Source organism: Schistocerca piceifrons, chromosome 1, assembly GCF_021461385.2.
Source record: "Schistocerca piceifrons isolate TAMUIC-IGC-003096 chromosome 1, iqSchPice1.1, whole genome shotgun sequence".
NCBI lineage: Eukaryota > Metazoa > Arthropoda > Insecta > Orthoptera > Acrididae > Schistocerca > Schistocerca piceifrons.
In genome coordinates this window covers 1146093385-1146112560 of record NC_060138.1, presented here as the reverse complement: position 1 = coordinate 1146112560, position 19176 = coordinate 1146093385, and the positions used below count along the sequence as shown (strand labels likewise).

Below are 19176 nucleotides of genomic sequence, written 5' to 3'. Positions count from 1 at the left end.
AGCTGTAGTACTTTGAAAGGATGGGGTATTTTTCAAAAACTATGCTGACAAAAAATGTAAAACTATTTTATACAAGTAACTTTCATTATAATAGATTAAGTAAAGATTTCATTAAAATGTAAATAAAAATAATTCAACCTTATTTGGTTTTAGCATGTCGTTAGTGTGCTTCGCGACTGGTTGCTGGTACTGACCTTTCTGCTGGAACTCCTCCACTTCGTGCTCGCGGTCCACCTCGATGGCGCTGAGGTCCAGCTGGAGGCGCAGCCCGGTGTAGCGCGCCTCCAGGCCGCTCAGGTTGGCGCGCAGTTCGCCCCCCACCCAGGTGGCGTTCACCTCGGTCACCAGCACTGCGCACAAGGGTCAGGCGCACAGTGGCAACAGTCAGCGAGCCCAGCGAGCCGTCACAGGATACCCCTCCTACCACTCTCCCACCCCCCTCCAGGCATCATCACAAGCGGGATGGCTCCCTTAAATACAGAAACACTGAAATCAAACAGTCCGTCTACACACAGTGCAAAAGGCAAAAATCGGGTAGTATATATATATATATATATATATATATATATATATATATATATATATATATATATATGGTGTTACAAAAAGGTACGGCCAAACTTTCAGGAAACATTCGTCACACACAAATAAAGAAAATATGTTATGTGGACATGTGTCCGGAAACGCTTACTTTCCATGTTAGAGCTCATTTTATTACTTCTCTTCAAATCACATTAATCATGGAATGGAAACACACAGCAACAGAACGTACCAGCGTGACTTCAAACACTTTGTTACAGGAAATGTTCAAAATGTCCTCCGTTAGCGAGGACACATGCATCCACCCTCCTTCGCATGGAATCCCTGATGAGCTGATGCAGCCCTGGAGAAAGGCGTATTGTATCACAGCCGTCCACAATACGAGCACGAAGAGTCTCTAGATTTGGTACCGGGGTTGTGTAGACAAGAGCTTTCAAATGCCCCCATAAATGAAAGTCGAGAGGGCTGAGGTCAGGAGAGCGTGGAGGCCATGGAATTAGTCCGCCTCTACCAATCCATCGGTCACCGAATCTGTTGTTGAGAAGCGTACGAACACTTTGACTGAAATGTGCAGGAGCTCCATCGTGCATGAACCACATGTTGTGTCGTACTTGTAAAGGCACATGTCTAGAAGCTCAGGTAGAGTATCCCGTATGAAATCATGGCTGTGAATCGAGGAAGTACAGTACATACTGACGAAACTAAAATGAGCTCTAACATGGAAATTAAGCATTTCATGACACATGTCCACATAATATCTTTTCTTTATTTGTGTGTGTGGAATGTTTCCTGAAAGTTTGGCCGTACCTTATTGTAACACCCTGTATATACATACGTCGTGTGACTAAGGCCTCCCGTCGGGTAGACCGTTCGCAGGGTGCAAGTCTTTCGATTTGACGCCACTTCGGCGTCTTGCGCGTAGAGGGGATGAAATGATGATGATTAGGACAACTCAACACCCAGTCCCTGAGCGGAAAAAAATCTCCGACTCTGCCGGGAATCGAACCCGGGCTCTTGACCACTCAGCTACTGGGGGCGAACAGTCGGGTAGTATCTGACAGTGGACTATATCAGAGGTGTTTTAAAATTGCAGGGCGAACAATGGAGGAATAATACCGCCCTTGCGATTCTGAATCGAAACAACAGTGCATTACAGAGTGCCAACATGCTACCTATTCCTGGTGAGTTTTTCGTTAAATGACCTCAATTTTAAGTGTGGTGAATATTCCCATCTCAGCCCTATAATTTCGTGATGTTTCTATAGGTGGTGGCACTATATGTAGTCTTCAAAATGACGTTTGTAGCGGAAGTGCGTTCCAAGCAGAGAGCTGTCACTGAGTTTCTTTTGGCCAGAAGCCAGAGCATCGCATATATTCATAGGCACTTGCAGATCGTCTGTGGATAGCTGGTAGTGAACAAAAGCACACTGAGTCCTCGTGCGAGGCGTCTGTTATCATAGTAACAAGGTCATGAAAAGTTATCTGCTCTATCGTGTGCCGCCCGGCGGCTGACAGCTGTGACCCCTGCAATGTTGGAACGTGCAGACACACTCATTCAACACCTTGCTGCTCAAATGGACGTCTCTGTCTGTAGTGCTGACACTCGTCCACCAGTTGCAGTATCCAGAGATAGGTGCCCGCTGGGTTCCTCGCTGTCTAACAGAACATGAAACGTGAGTTCATCGCTTCAACCGGATGGATTGGCGCCACACCATCTCTCCTCCGAAGAAAAACTTCAAAGCCAAACCCTCAACCAACAAGGCCATGGCACTCTAAAGGGGTTAGTCTTCTTGATGTCCTTCCTCATGGTGCAACGATCAACTCTGAAGCGTATTGTACTACGCTAAGTAATTTGAGGAAACGACTTCAGCGTGTTCGGCGCCACAAAACTGCAACCCGTCTCCTCCTTCTCCTTGACAACACAAGGCCTCAACAAGTCTGCACACATGAGAGGAGCTCACAAAACTTCACTGGACGCTTCTTCCTCAAGTACCCTACGGTCCACACCTCACATTTTCCGACTTCCACCTGTTTGGCACAACAATGAATGCACTCCGAGAGAAGGAGTACATGGATGACAGGGGGTTATTGATGGTGAAAGACGTTGACTCCGACGTCGATTAGTAAAATGGTGCCATCTGGGCGTACAGGCCCTCTGAGTAAGGTGGCGGAAAGCCGTCGCATAATTGTAAAAATTTGAAAATTTGTGGTAAGTGTCTATGGGACCAAAATTCTGAGGTCATCGATCCCTAGGCTTACACACAATTTAATCTAACTTACGCTAAGGACAACACACACAACCATGCCCGAGGGAGGACTCGAACCTACAACAGAGGAAGCTGCACGAACCGTAGGAAGGCGCCCTAGACCGCGCGACTACCCCGCGTGGCCATTGATTGGAGATTATGTTGAAAAATAGGGTTATATAGCCAAAAAAATGGGGAATAATATGGTGTATTGGAATCCCGAACAAAACAAACTTGCTTTCAGACAAAAATGCGTTGCATTAGTTATCGAACACCCCTCGTAATATTATACACTCCTGGAAATTGAAATAAGAACACCGTGAATTCATTGTCCCAGGAAGGGGAAACTTTATTGACACATTCCTGGGGTCAGATACATCACATGATCACACTGACAGAACCACAGGCACATAGACACAGGCAACAGAGCATGCACAATGTCGGCACTAGTACAGTGTATATCCACCTTTCGCAGCAATGCAGGCTGCTATTCTCCCATGGAGACGATCGTAGAGATGCTGGATGTAGTCCTGTGGAACGGCTTGCCATGCCATTTCCACCTGGCGCCTCAGTTGGACCAGCGTTCGTGCTGGACGTGCAGACCGCGTGAGACGACGCTTCATCCAGTCCCAAACATGCTCAATGGGGGACAGATCCGGAGATCTTGCTGGCCAGGGTAGTTGACTTACACCTTCTAGAGCACGTTGGGTGGCACGGGATACATGCGGACGTGCATTGTCCTGTTGGAACAGCAAGTTCCCTTGCCGGTATAGGAATGGTAGAACGATGGGTTCGATGACGGTTTGGATGTACCGTGCACTATTCAGTGTCCCCTCGACGATCACCAGTGGTGTACGGCCAGTGTAGGAGATCGCTCCCCACACCATGATGCCGGGTGTTGGCCCTGTGTGCCTCGGTCGTATGCAGTCCTGATTGTGGCGCTCACCTGCACGGCGCCAAACACGCATACGACCATCATTGGCACCAAGGCAGAAGCGACTCTCATCGCTGAAGACGACACGTCTCCATTCGTCCCTCCATTCACGCCTGTCGCGACACCACTGGAGGCGGGCTGCACGATGTTGGGGCGTGAGCGGAAGACGGCCTAACGGTGTGCGGGACCGTAGCTCAGCTTCATGGAGACGGTTGCGAATGGTCCTCGCCGATACCCCAGGAGCAACAGTGTCCCTAATTTGCTGGGAAGTGGCGGTGCGGTCCCCTACGGCACTGCGTAGGATCCTACGGTCTTGGCGTGCATCCGTGCGTCGCTGCGGTCCGGTCCCAGGTCGACGGGCACGTGCACCTTCCGCCGACCACTGGCGACAACATCGATGTACTGTGGAGACCTCACGCCCCACGTGTTGAGCAATTCGGCGGTACGTCCACCCGGCCTCCCGCATGCCCACTATACGCCCTCGCTCAAAGTCCGTCAACTGCACATACGGTTCACGTCCACGCTGTCGCGGCATGCTACCAGTGTTAAAGACTGCGATGGAGCTCCGTATGCCACGGCAAACTGGCTGACACTGACGGCGGCGGTGCACAAATGCTGCGCAGCTAGTGCCATTCGACGGCCAACACCGCGGTTCCTGGTGTGTCCGCTGTGCCGTGCGTGTGATCATTGCTTGTACAGCCCTCTCGCAGTGTCCGGAGCAAGTATGGTGGGTCTGACACACCGGTGTCAATGTGTTCTTTTTTCCATTTCCAGGAGTTCATTTTTATTGTTCTTCAGATGCAACTGATGTGATCTCAGTATAGGAGGGTATGACAATTTGTAGTCTAAGAAATAACAATGGATATGTTAAAACTTCCACAGAGGCATGTTCTGGCTGCTTATGACAAAACAGGTACCATAACATTTTATCTTCTTACGTTTTTTTAAAAGACAAATGTGGAGAATTCACGACATAAATGGGATGAAAGCAACATGAAGAAATCCGTAGAAAAAGTCAGACTTCTTGAAATGACAATTGGGGAAGCGAATGTGAAATATTCAGTTCCAATAAATAGGTATCGGACCAAACAGGCGACATCAACTTAGGCCAGCGCTGGCGGTCGTTGTGGTCCCGGCTGACAACCTTTAGGACATGAAAAACTGGGTTGAAAGGAATGGAAGGGAAATGCAGCGGGAGAGAAATATGACTTCCAGCAGCACAGGGCATTGTGGCAATCCAACGGCAGGAGCTGAAAAATTTGTGCCAGACTGGGACTCGAAGCCAGATGCTCTACTTACTTCTTAGACCAGTTGCCTCAATGCCTCAGCCATCCGAACACGCTTTCCGTCAGATCCAGTCTCAAGTTCCCGTTCGCCACATTGCACCATCCCCTCCCCGCCGCCCACCATTCCCCTACTCGCAGACTTCTTGGTTATGTGTGACTACTTGGTTATGAATGTTATGCATCCGCACTGAAACTTTTTGGCCAAACAGCCTCGCGCCCATACATTAATAGGTATGAGTGGTGCCTGTTCTGTTGGACATGACTAACAGAACAGACACTATTCATATCTATAATTAGTAGGAGGGCGCTCGAGAACCGATCGTGCGCTAAGCGCATTTGTCTATGTTGGTGTGACTGGCCATGGAGTTGATATGTGATGCAGGTAGCAGCACGATTCTTGGGGGGGGGGGGGGAGTGGGGGGTGCAGCAATAAATTTATTACTTCATAAATTTGGTGTAAAAATCACAAATATTCGGGCTTTTATGGAAGCTCAAGAACAATCTTTCTTTCTTAAGAACCCTGAGAGATTAAAATAGGAATACAGTAAAATAAAACTAAGCAAATGATAATCTCCTTAAAAGAGAATATTGCATAGTAAGGTGACAGACAATGAAACATGTGTCGCCGTTCATTTCGCCCTGTATTGTACACTGAGTACTTACTTAACAGTGAACATAATACTGTGGGAATTACTCGATTCTGCATAAAGATAGTATGATATCACATATCTAGGTGAGAATCGGCATACGTCGTCTGCAGTCCTCTGTGAATTGTGTGGAGGATGGTACATACCATTAGTATTCCATTACCATGTGGTGGACGGGAGAAATGGCTATTTAAATACATTTGTGTGCATTATATTTAATTTAACCTTTTCTTTTCGGTCCATTCGGGAGCGATACATTGGTGGCTACAGTATACCTCAAGAATCTTCACTTAATACTGGTCCTTGAATCTTTGTTAGCAGTTTTTTTGAGACCCAATTGGCGTCTATCTTCAATCGTGTATACATTCATTGTGCCCTGTTATACCTATTTGTTATGGGTCTCACACACTTGTGCAGATTTATAATATAGAAGGTACAAGTGATTTGTAAGTAGTCTCCTTTATAGACTCACTGCAATTTCCCAGTATCCTGTCAATGGACCGAAATTTGCCATCTGCTTTACCTACGACTGAGTCTGTGTGATTATTCCATTTGATATGATCACAGCTTAGGTATTTATACGAGTTTCTGTTGCTGACTTCAGTCTGAAGGCTGGTTTGATTAAGCTCTTCATGATACTCTTTCCTGTGCAAGCCTCTTCTTCTCCGAATATCTACTGCAACTTACATCCTTCTCAATTTTCCTACTGTATTCATCCCTTGGTCTCCCTCTACAATGTTTACCTTCCCTCTTCCCCCTCCCACTTCCCTCTAACACTAAATTGGTGATCCCTTGATGGCTCAGAATGTGTTCTATCAACCGATCCCTTCTTTAAGTCAAGTTGTGTCACAAATTGCTTGTAACCCCAGTTCCATTCTCTTCTTGACTGTCGTCCATGTTTCACTACCGTACATGGTTACACTTCATACAAATATTTCCAGAAAAGACTTCCTAACACTTAAATATGTATTCTTTCTTTTTCTTTGGGCATTGCTCCCACTTCAACGTGGGGTCGGCCTTGTTATTTGGGATTTGGCTGTGTTAGTTGCAGAGGGTGGCCTGATGCCCTTTGTGCCGCTACCCTGAACCCCCCTGGGATATAAGTAGTGTACCCCAGCTGTCTGCGTCTAGTGTAAGCCATGAAATATTGCGAACGTTTTCAAATGCCTCGGAGCCATGTAAATGAGCCGGAACGCGGTGACCAGCCCGGTACTCAGCTAGCGGGATGTGAAAAACCGCCTAAAAACCACATGCAGGCTGGCTAGCATACCAGCCCTTGTCAGTAATCCGCCAGGCGGATTCGATCCGGGGCCGGGGCCAGCGCGCCTACTTAAGTGTAGGGAGCAGCACATTAGCGCTCTCGGCTACTTTGGCGGGTTCATCTAAATATGTATTCAATTGAGGCGCCATGTCACGTATTGCGCAGCCCCTTCCGCCAAAGGTTCGAGTTCTCTCTCGGGCGCGGGTGTGTATGTTGTTCTTAGCGTAAGTTAGTTTAAGTAGTGTGTAATTCTAGGGACCGATGACCTCAGCAATTAGGTCCCTTAGGAATTCACACACATTTGAACATTTCTTCTTCAGAAACGATCTTCTTGCCGTTGCCAGTTTACATTTTATATCCTCTCTACTTATATCCTCTCTACTTATTTTGCTGTCCAAATAACAAAACTCGTCTACTACTTTAAATATCTCGTTTTCTAATCTAATTCCCTTAGCATCAACTGATTGAATTCGACTACATTTCATTGTCCTTGTTTTGATTTTGTTGAAGTTCATCTTATATCATCCTTTCAAGAGAAAAAAATTCAAATGGCTCTGAGCACTATGGGACTTAACTTCTGAGGTCATCAGTCCTCTAGAACTTAGAACTACTTAAACCAAATTAACCTAAGGACATCCCATACATCCATGCCCGAGGTAGGATTCGAACCTGCGACCGGAGCGGCCTCGCGGTTCCAGACTGTAGCGCCTAGAACCGCTCGGCCACTCCGGCCGGCCCTTTCAAGACACTGTTCATTCTGTTCAACTGCTATTGCCAGTCCTTTGCTGTCTCTGACAGAATTACAATGTCATCGGCACATCTTGAAGTTTTTACGAGGGTCGTTCAATAAGTAATGCCCCACATTTTTTTAAAAAGCTATGAACATACACAGACAAATGTCCTTGTTGGTGCTTCACGTTTGATGTTTGTTCTGTGCGCCGATGAAGTTTCGAACCTTTCTGGCAGATGGGAGAAACATAGTACAGCGTCAAAATGGAGTCTAAATACGGCTCACGTTACAAGCAGCGTGCTGTTATTGAATTCTTGTGCGCTGAAAAAGAAACCGTGGTAAACATCCATAAACGTTCGTGTGCAGTGTATGACGGTGCTGCAGTTGAAAAGAGTACAGCTGGACGATGGGTAAAGAAAGTTACAGCCTCAGGGAATGCAGAAACAGAGCCCCATGATCAGCCACGCTCGGGACATCCTGTCACAGCCACTGCTCCAGACATGCTGAATCGTGCGATGCTGTTATGGATGGAGACTAGACAGAGAAAAATGTTATGGACAAGACATGTTGACGTATATTTTCACCAAATTCTGACTCTTGACAGTAAATATGTTCTGAGAGAAAAAATGAGGGGCATTACTTACTAAACGATCCTCTTATTTCTTCTCCCTGAACTTTAATTCCTACACCAGATTTTTCTTTGGTTTTCTTTACTGCTTGTTCATTTTACAGATTGAATAATTTCCGGAATAGGCTACAACCATGGCTCAATCACTGCTTCCCTTTCATGCCCCTCGATTCATAGTTGACGTCTGGTTTCTGTACGAGTTGGAAAGTTCCTTTCGCTTCCAAGAGGGTATTCCAGACATAATTGTCAAAAGCTTCCTCTAAGTCTGCAAACGCTATAAATGTAGGTTTGACTTTCATTAACCTATCTTCTAAGAGTATTCGTACGATTAGTATTGCCTTGCGTGTTCTACATTTCTCCGAAATCCAGACTGATCTTCCCCGAGGTCGGCTTTTACCAGTTTTCTCATTCTTATGTAATGAATTCGTATTAGTTTTTTGCAACCATGATTTATTAAACTGAGACTTCGGTAATATCCGCACCTGTCAACACTGGTTTTCTTCGGAACAGAAATTATTACAATCTTTGTGAAGTCTGAGGGTATTTCGCCTGCTGTTGCATACAAACTGCATATCAGATGGAAGAGTTTTGTCATGGTTGGCTCTTCCACGGTTGTCAGTAGTGCTGACGGAATGTCGTCTATTGATCCCTTGGATCTCTCAGTATTTTGTCAAATTCTTCTCGCATTATCGTATCTCCAATCTCAACTACATCTACGACCTCTTCTATCTATATAATATGGTCTTCAATTTCATTTCTTGTGTGCAGACCCTCTACATACTGCGTTCAACTTTGAGCTTTCCCTTCGTTGCTTAGGACTGGTTTCCTATCTCAGCTCTTGATATTCATACAGTTGCTTCTTTAATTTTCCTGTAGGCAGTTACTATCTTCCTCCTTGTGAAATTTGCTTCTAAATCCTTACATTTGTCCTCTAGCCATTCCTGCTTAGCCGTTTTGCGCTTCTTGTCAACCTCATTTTGTAAGACTTTGTATTACCTTTCGTCTGCTTCATTTGCTGCATTTTTGCGTATTCTCCTTTCATAAGCTACATGCAGTATCTTCTGTGTTATCCAAGGATTTCAACTGGGGATTTTTTATTTTTATTATTTTTTTTCTCTGGTGCCATCGCTATTTCATCTTTCAAAGGTATCTATTCGTCTACTGTATTTCTTTCACCTGTTCTAGTCAGTCGTTGCTTAATGCTCCTTTTGAATCTTCGGACAACCTCTGATTCTTTCATCTTATCAAGGTCCTATCTCCTTGATTTTCTACATTTTTTCCAATTTCTTCAGTTTTAATCTACAGTTCGTAACCAATAAATTGTGGCCAGAGTTCACATCTATCCCTGGAAAAATGTTACAATTTAAAACACGATTCCGAAATCTCTGCCTTACCATCATATAATCAATCTGAAACCTTCTGGTGTTTCCAGGTGTCTTTCATGTGTAAAACCTTCGCTTATAATTCTTAACCCGAGTGTTAGCGGTGATTAAATTACTCTCTGTGCAAAATTTTACCAAGCGGCTTCCTCTTTCATTCCTTTCCTATAGCCCATATTCATCTATTATTTTTCCTCCTCTTCCTTTTCCTACTATCGAATTCTTACCGATTCTAATTGTTAACCATTAATAAAGTAAGCATAGTAATCTGTGTACACTTAAAACAAGCAAGGTATGTTAGCATATTGACGAAGCTTTTTCAGACAGTACGTCATTACAGACGACTACATCATCTGTAACAAGTCTGGAGTTGCTATTATTATTGTCTGCCAAGTCATTAATGTACCAAATGAACAGCATATGTCGCATTACACATCCCTTGGGGACGCATGACGTTAATTCTACATTTATCGATAACACTCGATCCAAAGTAACATACTGCGTCATCCGTTTCAAAAACTCCTCAATCCAATCACATATTTTGTTTGATACTCCTATAATCGCAAATTTCTTAATGCATATTGATCTGGTATCGGGTTCAATGCTTTTACGAAGTCAAGGAATACTGCAGCTACCGGTAGCCCTTGACCCATGGCTTTCAGGATGTCATGTGAGAAAGACGCGAGTTGGGTTCCGCATTAAGTATTTATGTGTGTGTTTTTATTTGTTGTTGTTTCAAAGCCCAAGGAGGGCGCTGTCTGGTAGCTGATAAATCCATTCTTCATCCAAAGATTACAATATTTAAAACAGATAGACTAAATTGTTTTTAAAAATTACATGGATGAAAAATATTTACGAATTTAAATTTTTTGTTGAATTTATGTTATAGTTACAATGTAAACACTGATGGTAATGTTAATGTTGCTGTAGTGTTTAATAGCGATGCTGGTAGTGCATACAAATAATCATGATCATGATAGAGGTGGAGTGATGAGTATGATAATGGGGCTCTGCGGAACTGCAAGTAGCGACTAAACGTCACTAAGATGGAGGAAGGAGGGAGGAAGGAAAGCGAAAAGATGGCGTGAGGCGGAGCATTGCGACTAGGATTCGAAAGAGGGGAGGGGGGTATGCTTTGCAACGGATTTCATCGTCGGGGAGTAGGAGTTGGTTGCAATCGGTTGAGAAAGGATAGACAAGGTATGAAGGTGCATGGAAGGTAGTGGCGCAGCGGGGTACCTGGACTGGTAATTAGTGGAGGGAAATTGAGGCGGGGACCGCGTTTTTAAATTAATTTTTTGGATGCAAAGGTGCTCTAGGATGAGCTGAAGGTGTGGGAAATGGATGAATTGATATGTGATACGAGTTGATGAAGGTACAGGGACGCGGAACGCGAGACGGAATGCATGTCTTTCCAGGATTTCAAGAGACTTGTAGGATTTAGGGGAGGCGGTGGTCCAGGCAACTCTGGCTTAAGTTGAGAAGGGGTAGACGAGTTACTTTTAGGCGATGATAATGGTAGGAGGATGTGGAGCCCATGTTCAGCCTGTTAGTTGTTTCAGCCAGCTTCGGGCTTTGTGTTGGACGCTAATAAAGTGTCCATTCCGTATTACGTTTCTTGTAAAATGTGAAATTCGGCGGCCGGAAAGGCCACGATTAATAAAATGTTACAGGCTATTACGCCGTGGTCGAATGTATTTCACACTGAAACCCGACGTGTCGTCCCCATCTGCGGAGGATATTTTCAAGGGGGATTGAAGCTTCTTTGAGAGTCCTATTCACAACCTGGCTCGCTACTGACTGCAAAAAATTCCGTTTACGCATGCTACCGCGAAGTGGCGTGACGTCACGCACTTTGATTTCCCACCACCGGGATCCAGATGTCATTCAGTTTCAGTTTAATTTTGTCTGAGAGGAATGCCATAAACGGCCTGAATGAAATCGATAGTATTATCGTTCCTCTGCAGACAATGGAATTGCGACAGTTGTTTTGAATTTCACCGACTATCATAGTAAGATTAACGACTTCTTAGATCCGCAGACATGTAGAAAACTGAATAAAGACCCCATCGACGAACTTCTAGAACAGTCACACTGTAGATAAAAAGTGCTTTATCGAACACAGCGTTCACAAAAGTCTTGAGTTGCTCTAATACCAAGACTTTATGGCTAGCCGAACGTGCATAAAGAACACGTTCCTCTGAGATCTATAATAAGTGCCATTGGTTTTCCCATCTATCCGATTGCCATCTTCTTGAAATCATTATTACGGTCATATGTGGGCCAATCGGATTCATATATCAAGAATTCGGCATAATTTATCAGTAAATTAAACGGCGTAGTGGTCCATCTGGAGAACATATGAGTTAGTTTTGAAGTTGTATCGCTATTTTTATGGTTCCGCTCAATGAGATGTTGCAACAGTTGAATGGAGTTTTTCCTCCCAATATGACAAAATTACTTAAATATTCCCTCTCAGATACGTATTTCGAATGTAACGATGAATTCTACGAAGGGACAGATGACGTGGCTATGGGGAGCCTCTTAAGCTCAGTTATAGCGAATTTCTTTACGGAAAAGTTAGAGGAGCAGGCATTGGAAAAAGCCAACAAGAAGCCGAATATTTGGTACCGCTATATGACGTCCGCAGCTCGTGGTCTCGCGGTAGCGTTCTCGCTTCCCGAGCACGGGGTCCCGGGTTCGGTTCCCGGCGGCGTCAGGGATTTTTCCTGCCTCGGGATGACTGGGTGTTGTTGTGTCGTCTTCATCATCATCATTCATCCCCATTACGATCGGAGGAAGGCAATGGCAAACCACCTCCACTAGGACCTTGCCTAGTAAGGCGGCGCAGGTCTCCAGCGTTGCTCCCCTACGCTCTGTAAAGAAGTATGGGACTCATCATCATATGAGTGATACGTTAGTTTTCTGGAGACATGGTAGAGAAGAACTAGGTCGTTTTCACAAGCATCTCAATAGGATTAATCTGAAGATTCAGTTTACCATGGTGGAGGAGATAGGTGGAAGATTAAATTTTCTTGATGCACTAGTTTTCAAGAAGGGTGATGCTTGCTTAGGCCACACGTTTTAGCGAAAACGCAGGCGCACCGATCTTGCCTAAACCCAGAATTCGAACCACTACCCACAACAAAAGTGAGACATTCCGAAAACGTTGGCGGATGGAGGAAAATCTGCAAATCAGAGTTGCTTGACACGGAATTAAAATATCTCACCACTGCATTGCTCAAGAATGGTTATTCGTCCGCTGAGGTAAAAAGAGCATTAAGACCACCGTGCAAAAATCAAAGCTACGCACAAGCGCCTGTGAAATCGAAAGTTTGTCTGCCGTTCATTAAGGATGTTACCAATTAGGGAAAAGCTTGAGTAAACGAAACATCGTGACAATCAACAAACCCTCCTGAAAAATATAGGATTACCTAAAATAGCCCAAGAATGTTCGCAAATCGCTGCACAAAGCAGGAATTTATAGGATTTCGTGTAGTTGTGGAGAGGTGTACGTGGGTACTACAAAAAGAACGGTCAAAATACGACTAGAATAGCACAAGGGTAATTGTACAAGGGAGGAGACTGACTCATCATCAATTGCGGAACGTGATTTCCAAGCAGGAGACCACCACATTCACTCTGATAGGACTCAAGTACTGGTAGCGACAAGCGGGCTACCTTGAAAGGCTACACAGAGAGGCCATCGAGATTGTTAAAGACCCGATGAATTTCAGCAGGAAGGAGGAGGGCTTGAAACTGAATGACATTTGGATCCCAGTGCTGAAGAAGATGTGTACCAGTCTTCCATCATGAGATGATAGCAACAGCGGACGGCGGCAACCGACAGCTGCCAAATACGCTTGGGTATTCAAAGCATATGAAGTCACGCCACGCGCAGGGTGATGCATAAACGGAATTTTGCTGCAATCAGGGTGTGAATCGGACACTCAAAGAGTCTACGATCTCCCTTGAAAGTGTTCTCCGATGGGGACAGAAAATTGTTACTAATTGTGATATTACTTTTCTGTCGAGGGTTAGTCCTAAATCCTTTACTGTGGTGGTCGGAGGGTTGAGATGGTTGTAGATGGAGAGGTGGAAGTCTGGACGACAGAACTCACAAGTGGTGCAACCGAAGATGGTGGTGGCTTGGCTTTTCTGTGGATTTACCTGAAATTTCCGTGTATTACAACACTCGACCATGAGATTGAAATGGCGTTGGAGGGAGGCACGGGAGAGTTGGAGGTTGTGGTGGTTAGCTATGTAAGCAATGTCGTCAGCGGGAGGTAGGTGAGACTGGTGATTTGGGAATAAGTGTACGGGATGTGATGGGGTGGGGGGGGGGGGGGGGCGTGACAGGACAGAGCCTTGAGGCACACCTGTGCAGTGGAGTGCACAAGTTCCAAGAGCATCGTTTAATTCATCTTCTCGTAATTGGCCACTTGAGATTGGTTACTATTCACATTAGATAGCTAATGTTTGCTTCCATTTTCTTCCTTGGACCACTTTTGAAACGAACAACTTTAATCATAATAAAATGAGCTTACGGAATCGGATGAGCAGAGGGTCGGACGTCGCCTGTGATGACGCAAGCTGCAGCTGGACAGCGATGACAGAGACCCACAGCGGCCACATGGCGAAACCTGTCCCAAAAATAAGCTCTCTCAGTTTCTAAAGAAAAACCGCTCTCTTGCCACGCAACATGTTGATTAGCAGCGGTATGGTCATGCAGATACAACGAGGAAACAAAAATAAGAAACACTTTTACACTTGTTGGTGCAGAAACCTTTAAATTTGTTTTTTGTATATCTGAGTCACAAACAGTAGGCACAATTACTGGGTTACAGTTTGAGGATCTTTGGTGTTCGGCTACAAATGCGGACATATTTTTCCAGTCTGAAAACTGTGACATACCTGTAAGCGATTCGTTTCAGTTAGAGACAGCCTCACGTTAGAGAAAAACAGGATTGATATCTTTTTTATTATGCACATATGTTTTCTCTCCTCATTCATGTTTATTGTTACACATTTTAACAAATTATACTCTCTAAGACAATAACAAATGACACACAGGAATGTATTATCCGAATGGGACGGAAATCGGTAGATGTGACTTTCATGTACAGGCAAACAAATGACTATAATTTTAGAAAAATTAAATGATTTATTCAAGAGATAGAGCTTCAGCAATTGAGCAAGCAGTAAAGCGTGGCTCCACCTCTGGCCCTTACGCAAGCAGTTATCTGCCCGGCTTGGCTCTATTTGACAGAGTTGGTGGATGTCCTCCTGACGGGTGTCGTGCCAAATTCTGTTCAATTGGCGAATTAGATCATCAAAATCCTGAGCTGGTTGGCGGGCTCCACCCATAATGCTCCAAACGTTCTCAACTGGGGAGAGATCCGACGACCTGGCTGGCCAAGGGATGGTTTGGCGAGCACGAAAAAAGAAGTACAAACTCTCACCGTGTGCGGACGGGCATCATCTTGCTGAAGTTTAAGCCCAGGAGGGCTTGTCACGAAGGGCAACAAAACGGAGCGTGGAATACCGTCGACATACCGCTGTGCCCGCACACGGCTAGAGTTTCTACTGCTTATCTTCGTGCTTGCCTGATCATACCCTGGCCCACTAAGGTCGCCGGATCTCTCCCCATCTGGGAACGTTTGGAGCACTAAGGGCAGGGTCCTTCAACCAGTTCGGGATTTTGAGGATCTAATGCGCTAATTTGACAGAATTTGGCACGACATAGTTCAGGAGGACATTCACCAACTCTATTAAAAAGAGCCGTTTGGAGCACTATGGGCAGGGTTCTTCAACCATCTTGGGATTTTGTGGATCTAATGCGCTAATTGGGCAGAATTTGGCACGACATAGGTCAGGAGGACATCCACCAACTCTATTAAAAAGAGCCGTTTGGAGCACTATGGGCAGGGTTCTTCAACCATCTTGGGATTTTGAGGATCTAATGCGCTAATTGGGCAGAATTTGGCACGGCATAGGTCAGGAGGACATCCACCAACTCTATTAAAAAGAGCCGTTTGGAGCACTATGGGCAGGGTTCTTCAACCATCTTGGGATTTTGAGGATCTAATGCGCTAATTGGGCAGAATTTGGCACGACATAGTTCAGGAGGACATCCACCAACTCTATTAAAAAGAGCCGTTTGGAGCACTATGGGCAGGGTCCTTCAACCAGCTCGGGATTTTGAGGATCCAATGCGCTAAATGGACAAAATTTGGCACGACATCCGTCAGGAGGACATCCACCAACTCTATTAAAAAGAGCCGTTTGGAGCACTATGGGCAGGGGTCTTCAACACTCTTGGGATTTTGAGGATCTAATGCGCTAATTGGGCAGAATTTGGCACGACATAGGTCACGAGGACATCCACCAACTCTATTAAAAAGAGCCGTTTGGAGCGCTATGGGCAGGGTCCTTCAACCAGCTCGGGATTTTGAGGATCCAATGCGCTAAATGGACAGAATTTGGCACGACATCCGTCAGGAGGACATCCACGAACACTGTTAAACAGAGCCGTTTGGAGCACTGTGGGCAGGGTTCTTCAACCATCTTGGGATTTGAGGATCTAATGCGCTAATTTAGCAGAATTTGGCACGGCATAGTTCAGGAGGACATCCGCCAACTCTGTTAAATAGAGCAAAACCAGATAGATAACTGCTTGCGTAAGAGCCGGAGGTAGATCAAGGCATTACTGACTTACTCAATTTGTGAAGCTCTTTCTCTTGAATACATCACCCAATTTTTTCTGAAGTTGTAATCATTCGTTTCTCTGTACAAGTACGTCACATCTACTGATTTCTGTCCAATTCGAATAACTCCTTCGCAGTGATTTTTTTTTTTTTGTCTTAGAGCGTACCGGTATCTAGAAATTACCAAACTCGATGACAAATGCGTTGATAGTTATTTTCTCACCACACTCTGTCTGTACAAAACGAAGGACTATTAACATTTGTTCTGTGCGAATCACCTCAGGAGTACGGACTGGTACGCTGATTTCTAAAAATTCTTTTAAAATTAATCTTTGAATACTCGTTGATTATAGAGTGACGAATTAATTTCGTGTTACTTTATTGATATAGTGATTAGTTTCAACATAACACCAAACGGTGTGATGTGTTCTAATATTTTCAAGAAATTCTTGTTACTTTCTTTAAAGACAATATCTGTTGTTACTCTACGCCTATGGCCGGCAAACCACTGTGCGCAGGTCTTCTGTTGCATAATAAGTTACGTTCGCTATCAAGAAGAAGCGTTCTGAAACGTTTCAATTCCTTACTCTGCTTTGGAAGGGTTTTCAGTATCCAGAAAGAACAGTGAATTCAAAAATTTAATTTCATGGTAGGCTTATACCTCACCTAAATCAGTTTAATCGGCAAACTACAGGGGAAAAGAAACACATTGTTTTTCGGTGTTAGAATATTCGAAAGCAAATAATCTCTTTTTGTTGTAGAGTTTGAAAGATAAACTTAGACTCACTTTCGAAGACTGCTGGAGTTAAAAAAACAACGAATTTTGGATGTCGAAATTTAAACGTATTTGTGCTCATATACAAATATTGGAGAAAACAAATACGAACTTACTTGTTGGTTCACAGCGCAAGTGGTCTGCTTTTACAGACCTAGAGAAGGAAATATACATACATTGATATTTAACATCTGGAATAGTATTTCTTACTTACAAAATCAGCATTTTTGACATTATTCCCTTATTCGAGTCTACATATTCATGCGAAAAATCATTTTGAAGCGTCAACCTTATGAAGAGTGAACTGAGAAGTCATATTATTGATGAAAACTCAGAATCGTGCCTAAAATTAAAAATAGATACATGCAAAATTGACTTAGACTAGCCGGCCGCGGTGGCCGTGTGGTTTTAGGCGCTGCAGTCCGGAACCGCGGGACTGCTACGGTCGCAGGTTCGAATCCTGCCTCGGACATGGATGTGTGTGATGTCCTTAGGTTAGTTAGGTTTAAGTAGTTCTAAGTTCTAGGGGACTGATGACCTAAGGTGTTAAGTCCCATAGTGCTCAGAGCCATTTGAACCATCGCTTTTAATAAGCCATTCCAGCTCAAAAATAATAGCGAAGTGTTTAGCTACATCTCTAGAAGAAAGGATGATTTTCACTATTCTGGGTTAGATTTGACTTTGGCACAGAAAGGGGTGAATCATTCTGCCACAAAAATCTTTGTTCATTTGCCAAATAGCATTAAAAGTCTGACAGAGAGGCAACTAATATTTTAAAAAAATTAAAAGAATTTATGAATGACAACTCCTTCTACTCAATAGATGAGTTTTTTGATCTGAAGTAGTAACTGTAAAAAAAAAGTAATGAAAACTCATGTTAAACTGACACGCTCCACATCATTACGTAATGTCGTATTCATGACCTGTGGAACAAGTAACGTAATGTAAGCGGCCCAAGTGTACACTGTGTCTCTCCTTCAGTCTCACACACAATTAATGATAAACCATACAGACACGTGAATCGGAATATTTAGCGACCGTGTGCCTAGATCACGTTTACCTTTTTTCCTCCTTGATGCTTGTCTCCTCATTGCTGCGCCCACCAACTACTATTTAATCTTATAATTGAATGTTTCCCTGAAACATTTAAATCTCTTCATTATCTACGATAATGGTCGAATTAGAAGAAATTAATTAAAATTAGTGTTGCGGCCGGGACTCGAACCCAGATCTTCTTGCTTGCTAGGCACAAATTTTAATTCATTTCTTCTAATTCGATCATTATCTTAGATAATGAAGAGACTTAAATGTCTCTGGGAAACATTTAATTATAAGATCTATGAGATCATGTATGGTGCAGGACTTTCCCATTACGTCCAACGCTGGGGTGCTATTCCAAAGTCTGAGAGCCCTGGTAGTAGTGACAGTGTAAGGGAAAATAAGCAGAGGACGTGAATTGAAGTTTGTGTTGGGGAGGGCACTCAACTTGAGTAGTTCGTGCAGGAGAGTTGACCATCGTGCTGCGGTTGGTATTTCTGCTCAGCAAGCAAGAAGACCCGGGTTCGAGTCCCGGCCGCAGCCCGGATTATAGTTCATTTCTTCTGCTTCGATCATTATCGCGCTATTTAATCCTTTATTTGTTCATTTAATTAGTTGCAGGTTGCTGGAGCATGGACCAATGAGAACCACAAATATCTGGTAAAGATCGACGTATATTGCACCACTAAAGACATTAATGAGGCCTCAACCATTCATACAGAGCTGTAGTAACAGGTTTTCCTAAGTTGTAATTGGCACTTAAACCACATTGTCTATTCGCAATGCATTACAACTTATTGTTATGCTGTTCAATCAGATTGTTCGTTCACCAGGGCTCCGATTATGTGAAAGTCACTGTTTGGATATTTAGCTCTTGAGCCAGTTTAGTATTGTCTCGAATGCGATAGATCGATTGTGACCATCTGTGTACATTATCGCTATCCAAGATGCGTTGCAGCGCCCGTCTAGGTGGCGTGGCGGTGGCGCTTCGAAGACATGATGATTC

General features: G+C 44.1%; 1 protein-coding gene across 1 annotated transcript in view; it reads right to left on the bottom strand.

Annotated features, from left to right (window-relative positions):
• LOC124801370 (ionotropic receptor 25a) overlaps positions 1-19176 on the bottom strand; it is a 236301-nt gene that overhangs the window by 164749 nt on the left and 52376 nt on the right. The window contains exons 2-3 of the mRNA XM_047263067.1: positions 14198-14293; positions 195-350 (exon numbers count right to left, since the gene is read on the bottom strand). Of these exons, the coding sequence (XP_047119023.1) occupies positions 195-350; positions 14198-14285 (244 nt within the window). The 5' untranslated portion in view covers positions 14286-14293. The remainder of the gene's footprint in view (positions 1-194; positions 351-14197; positions 14294-19176) is intronic.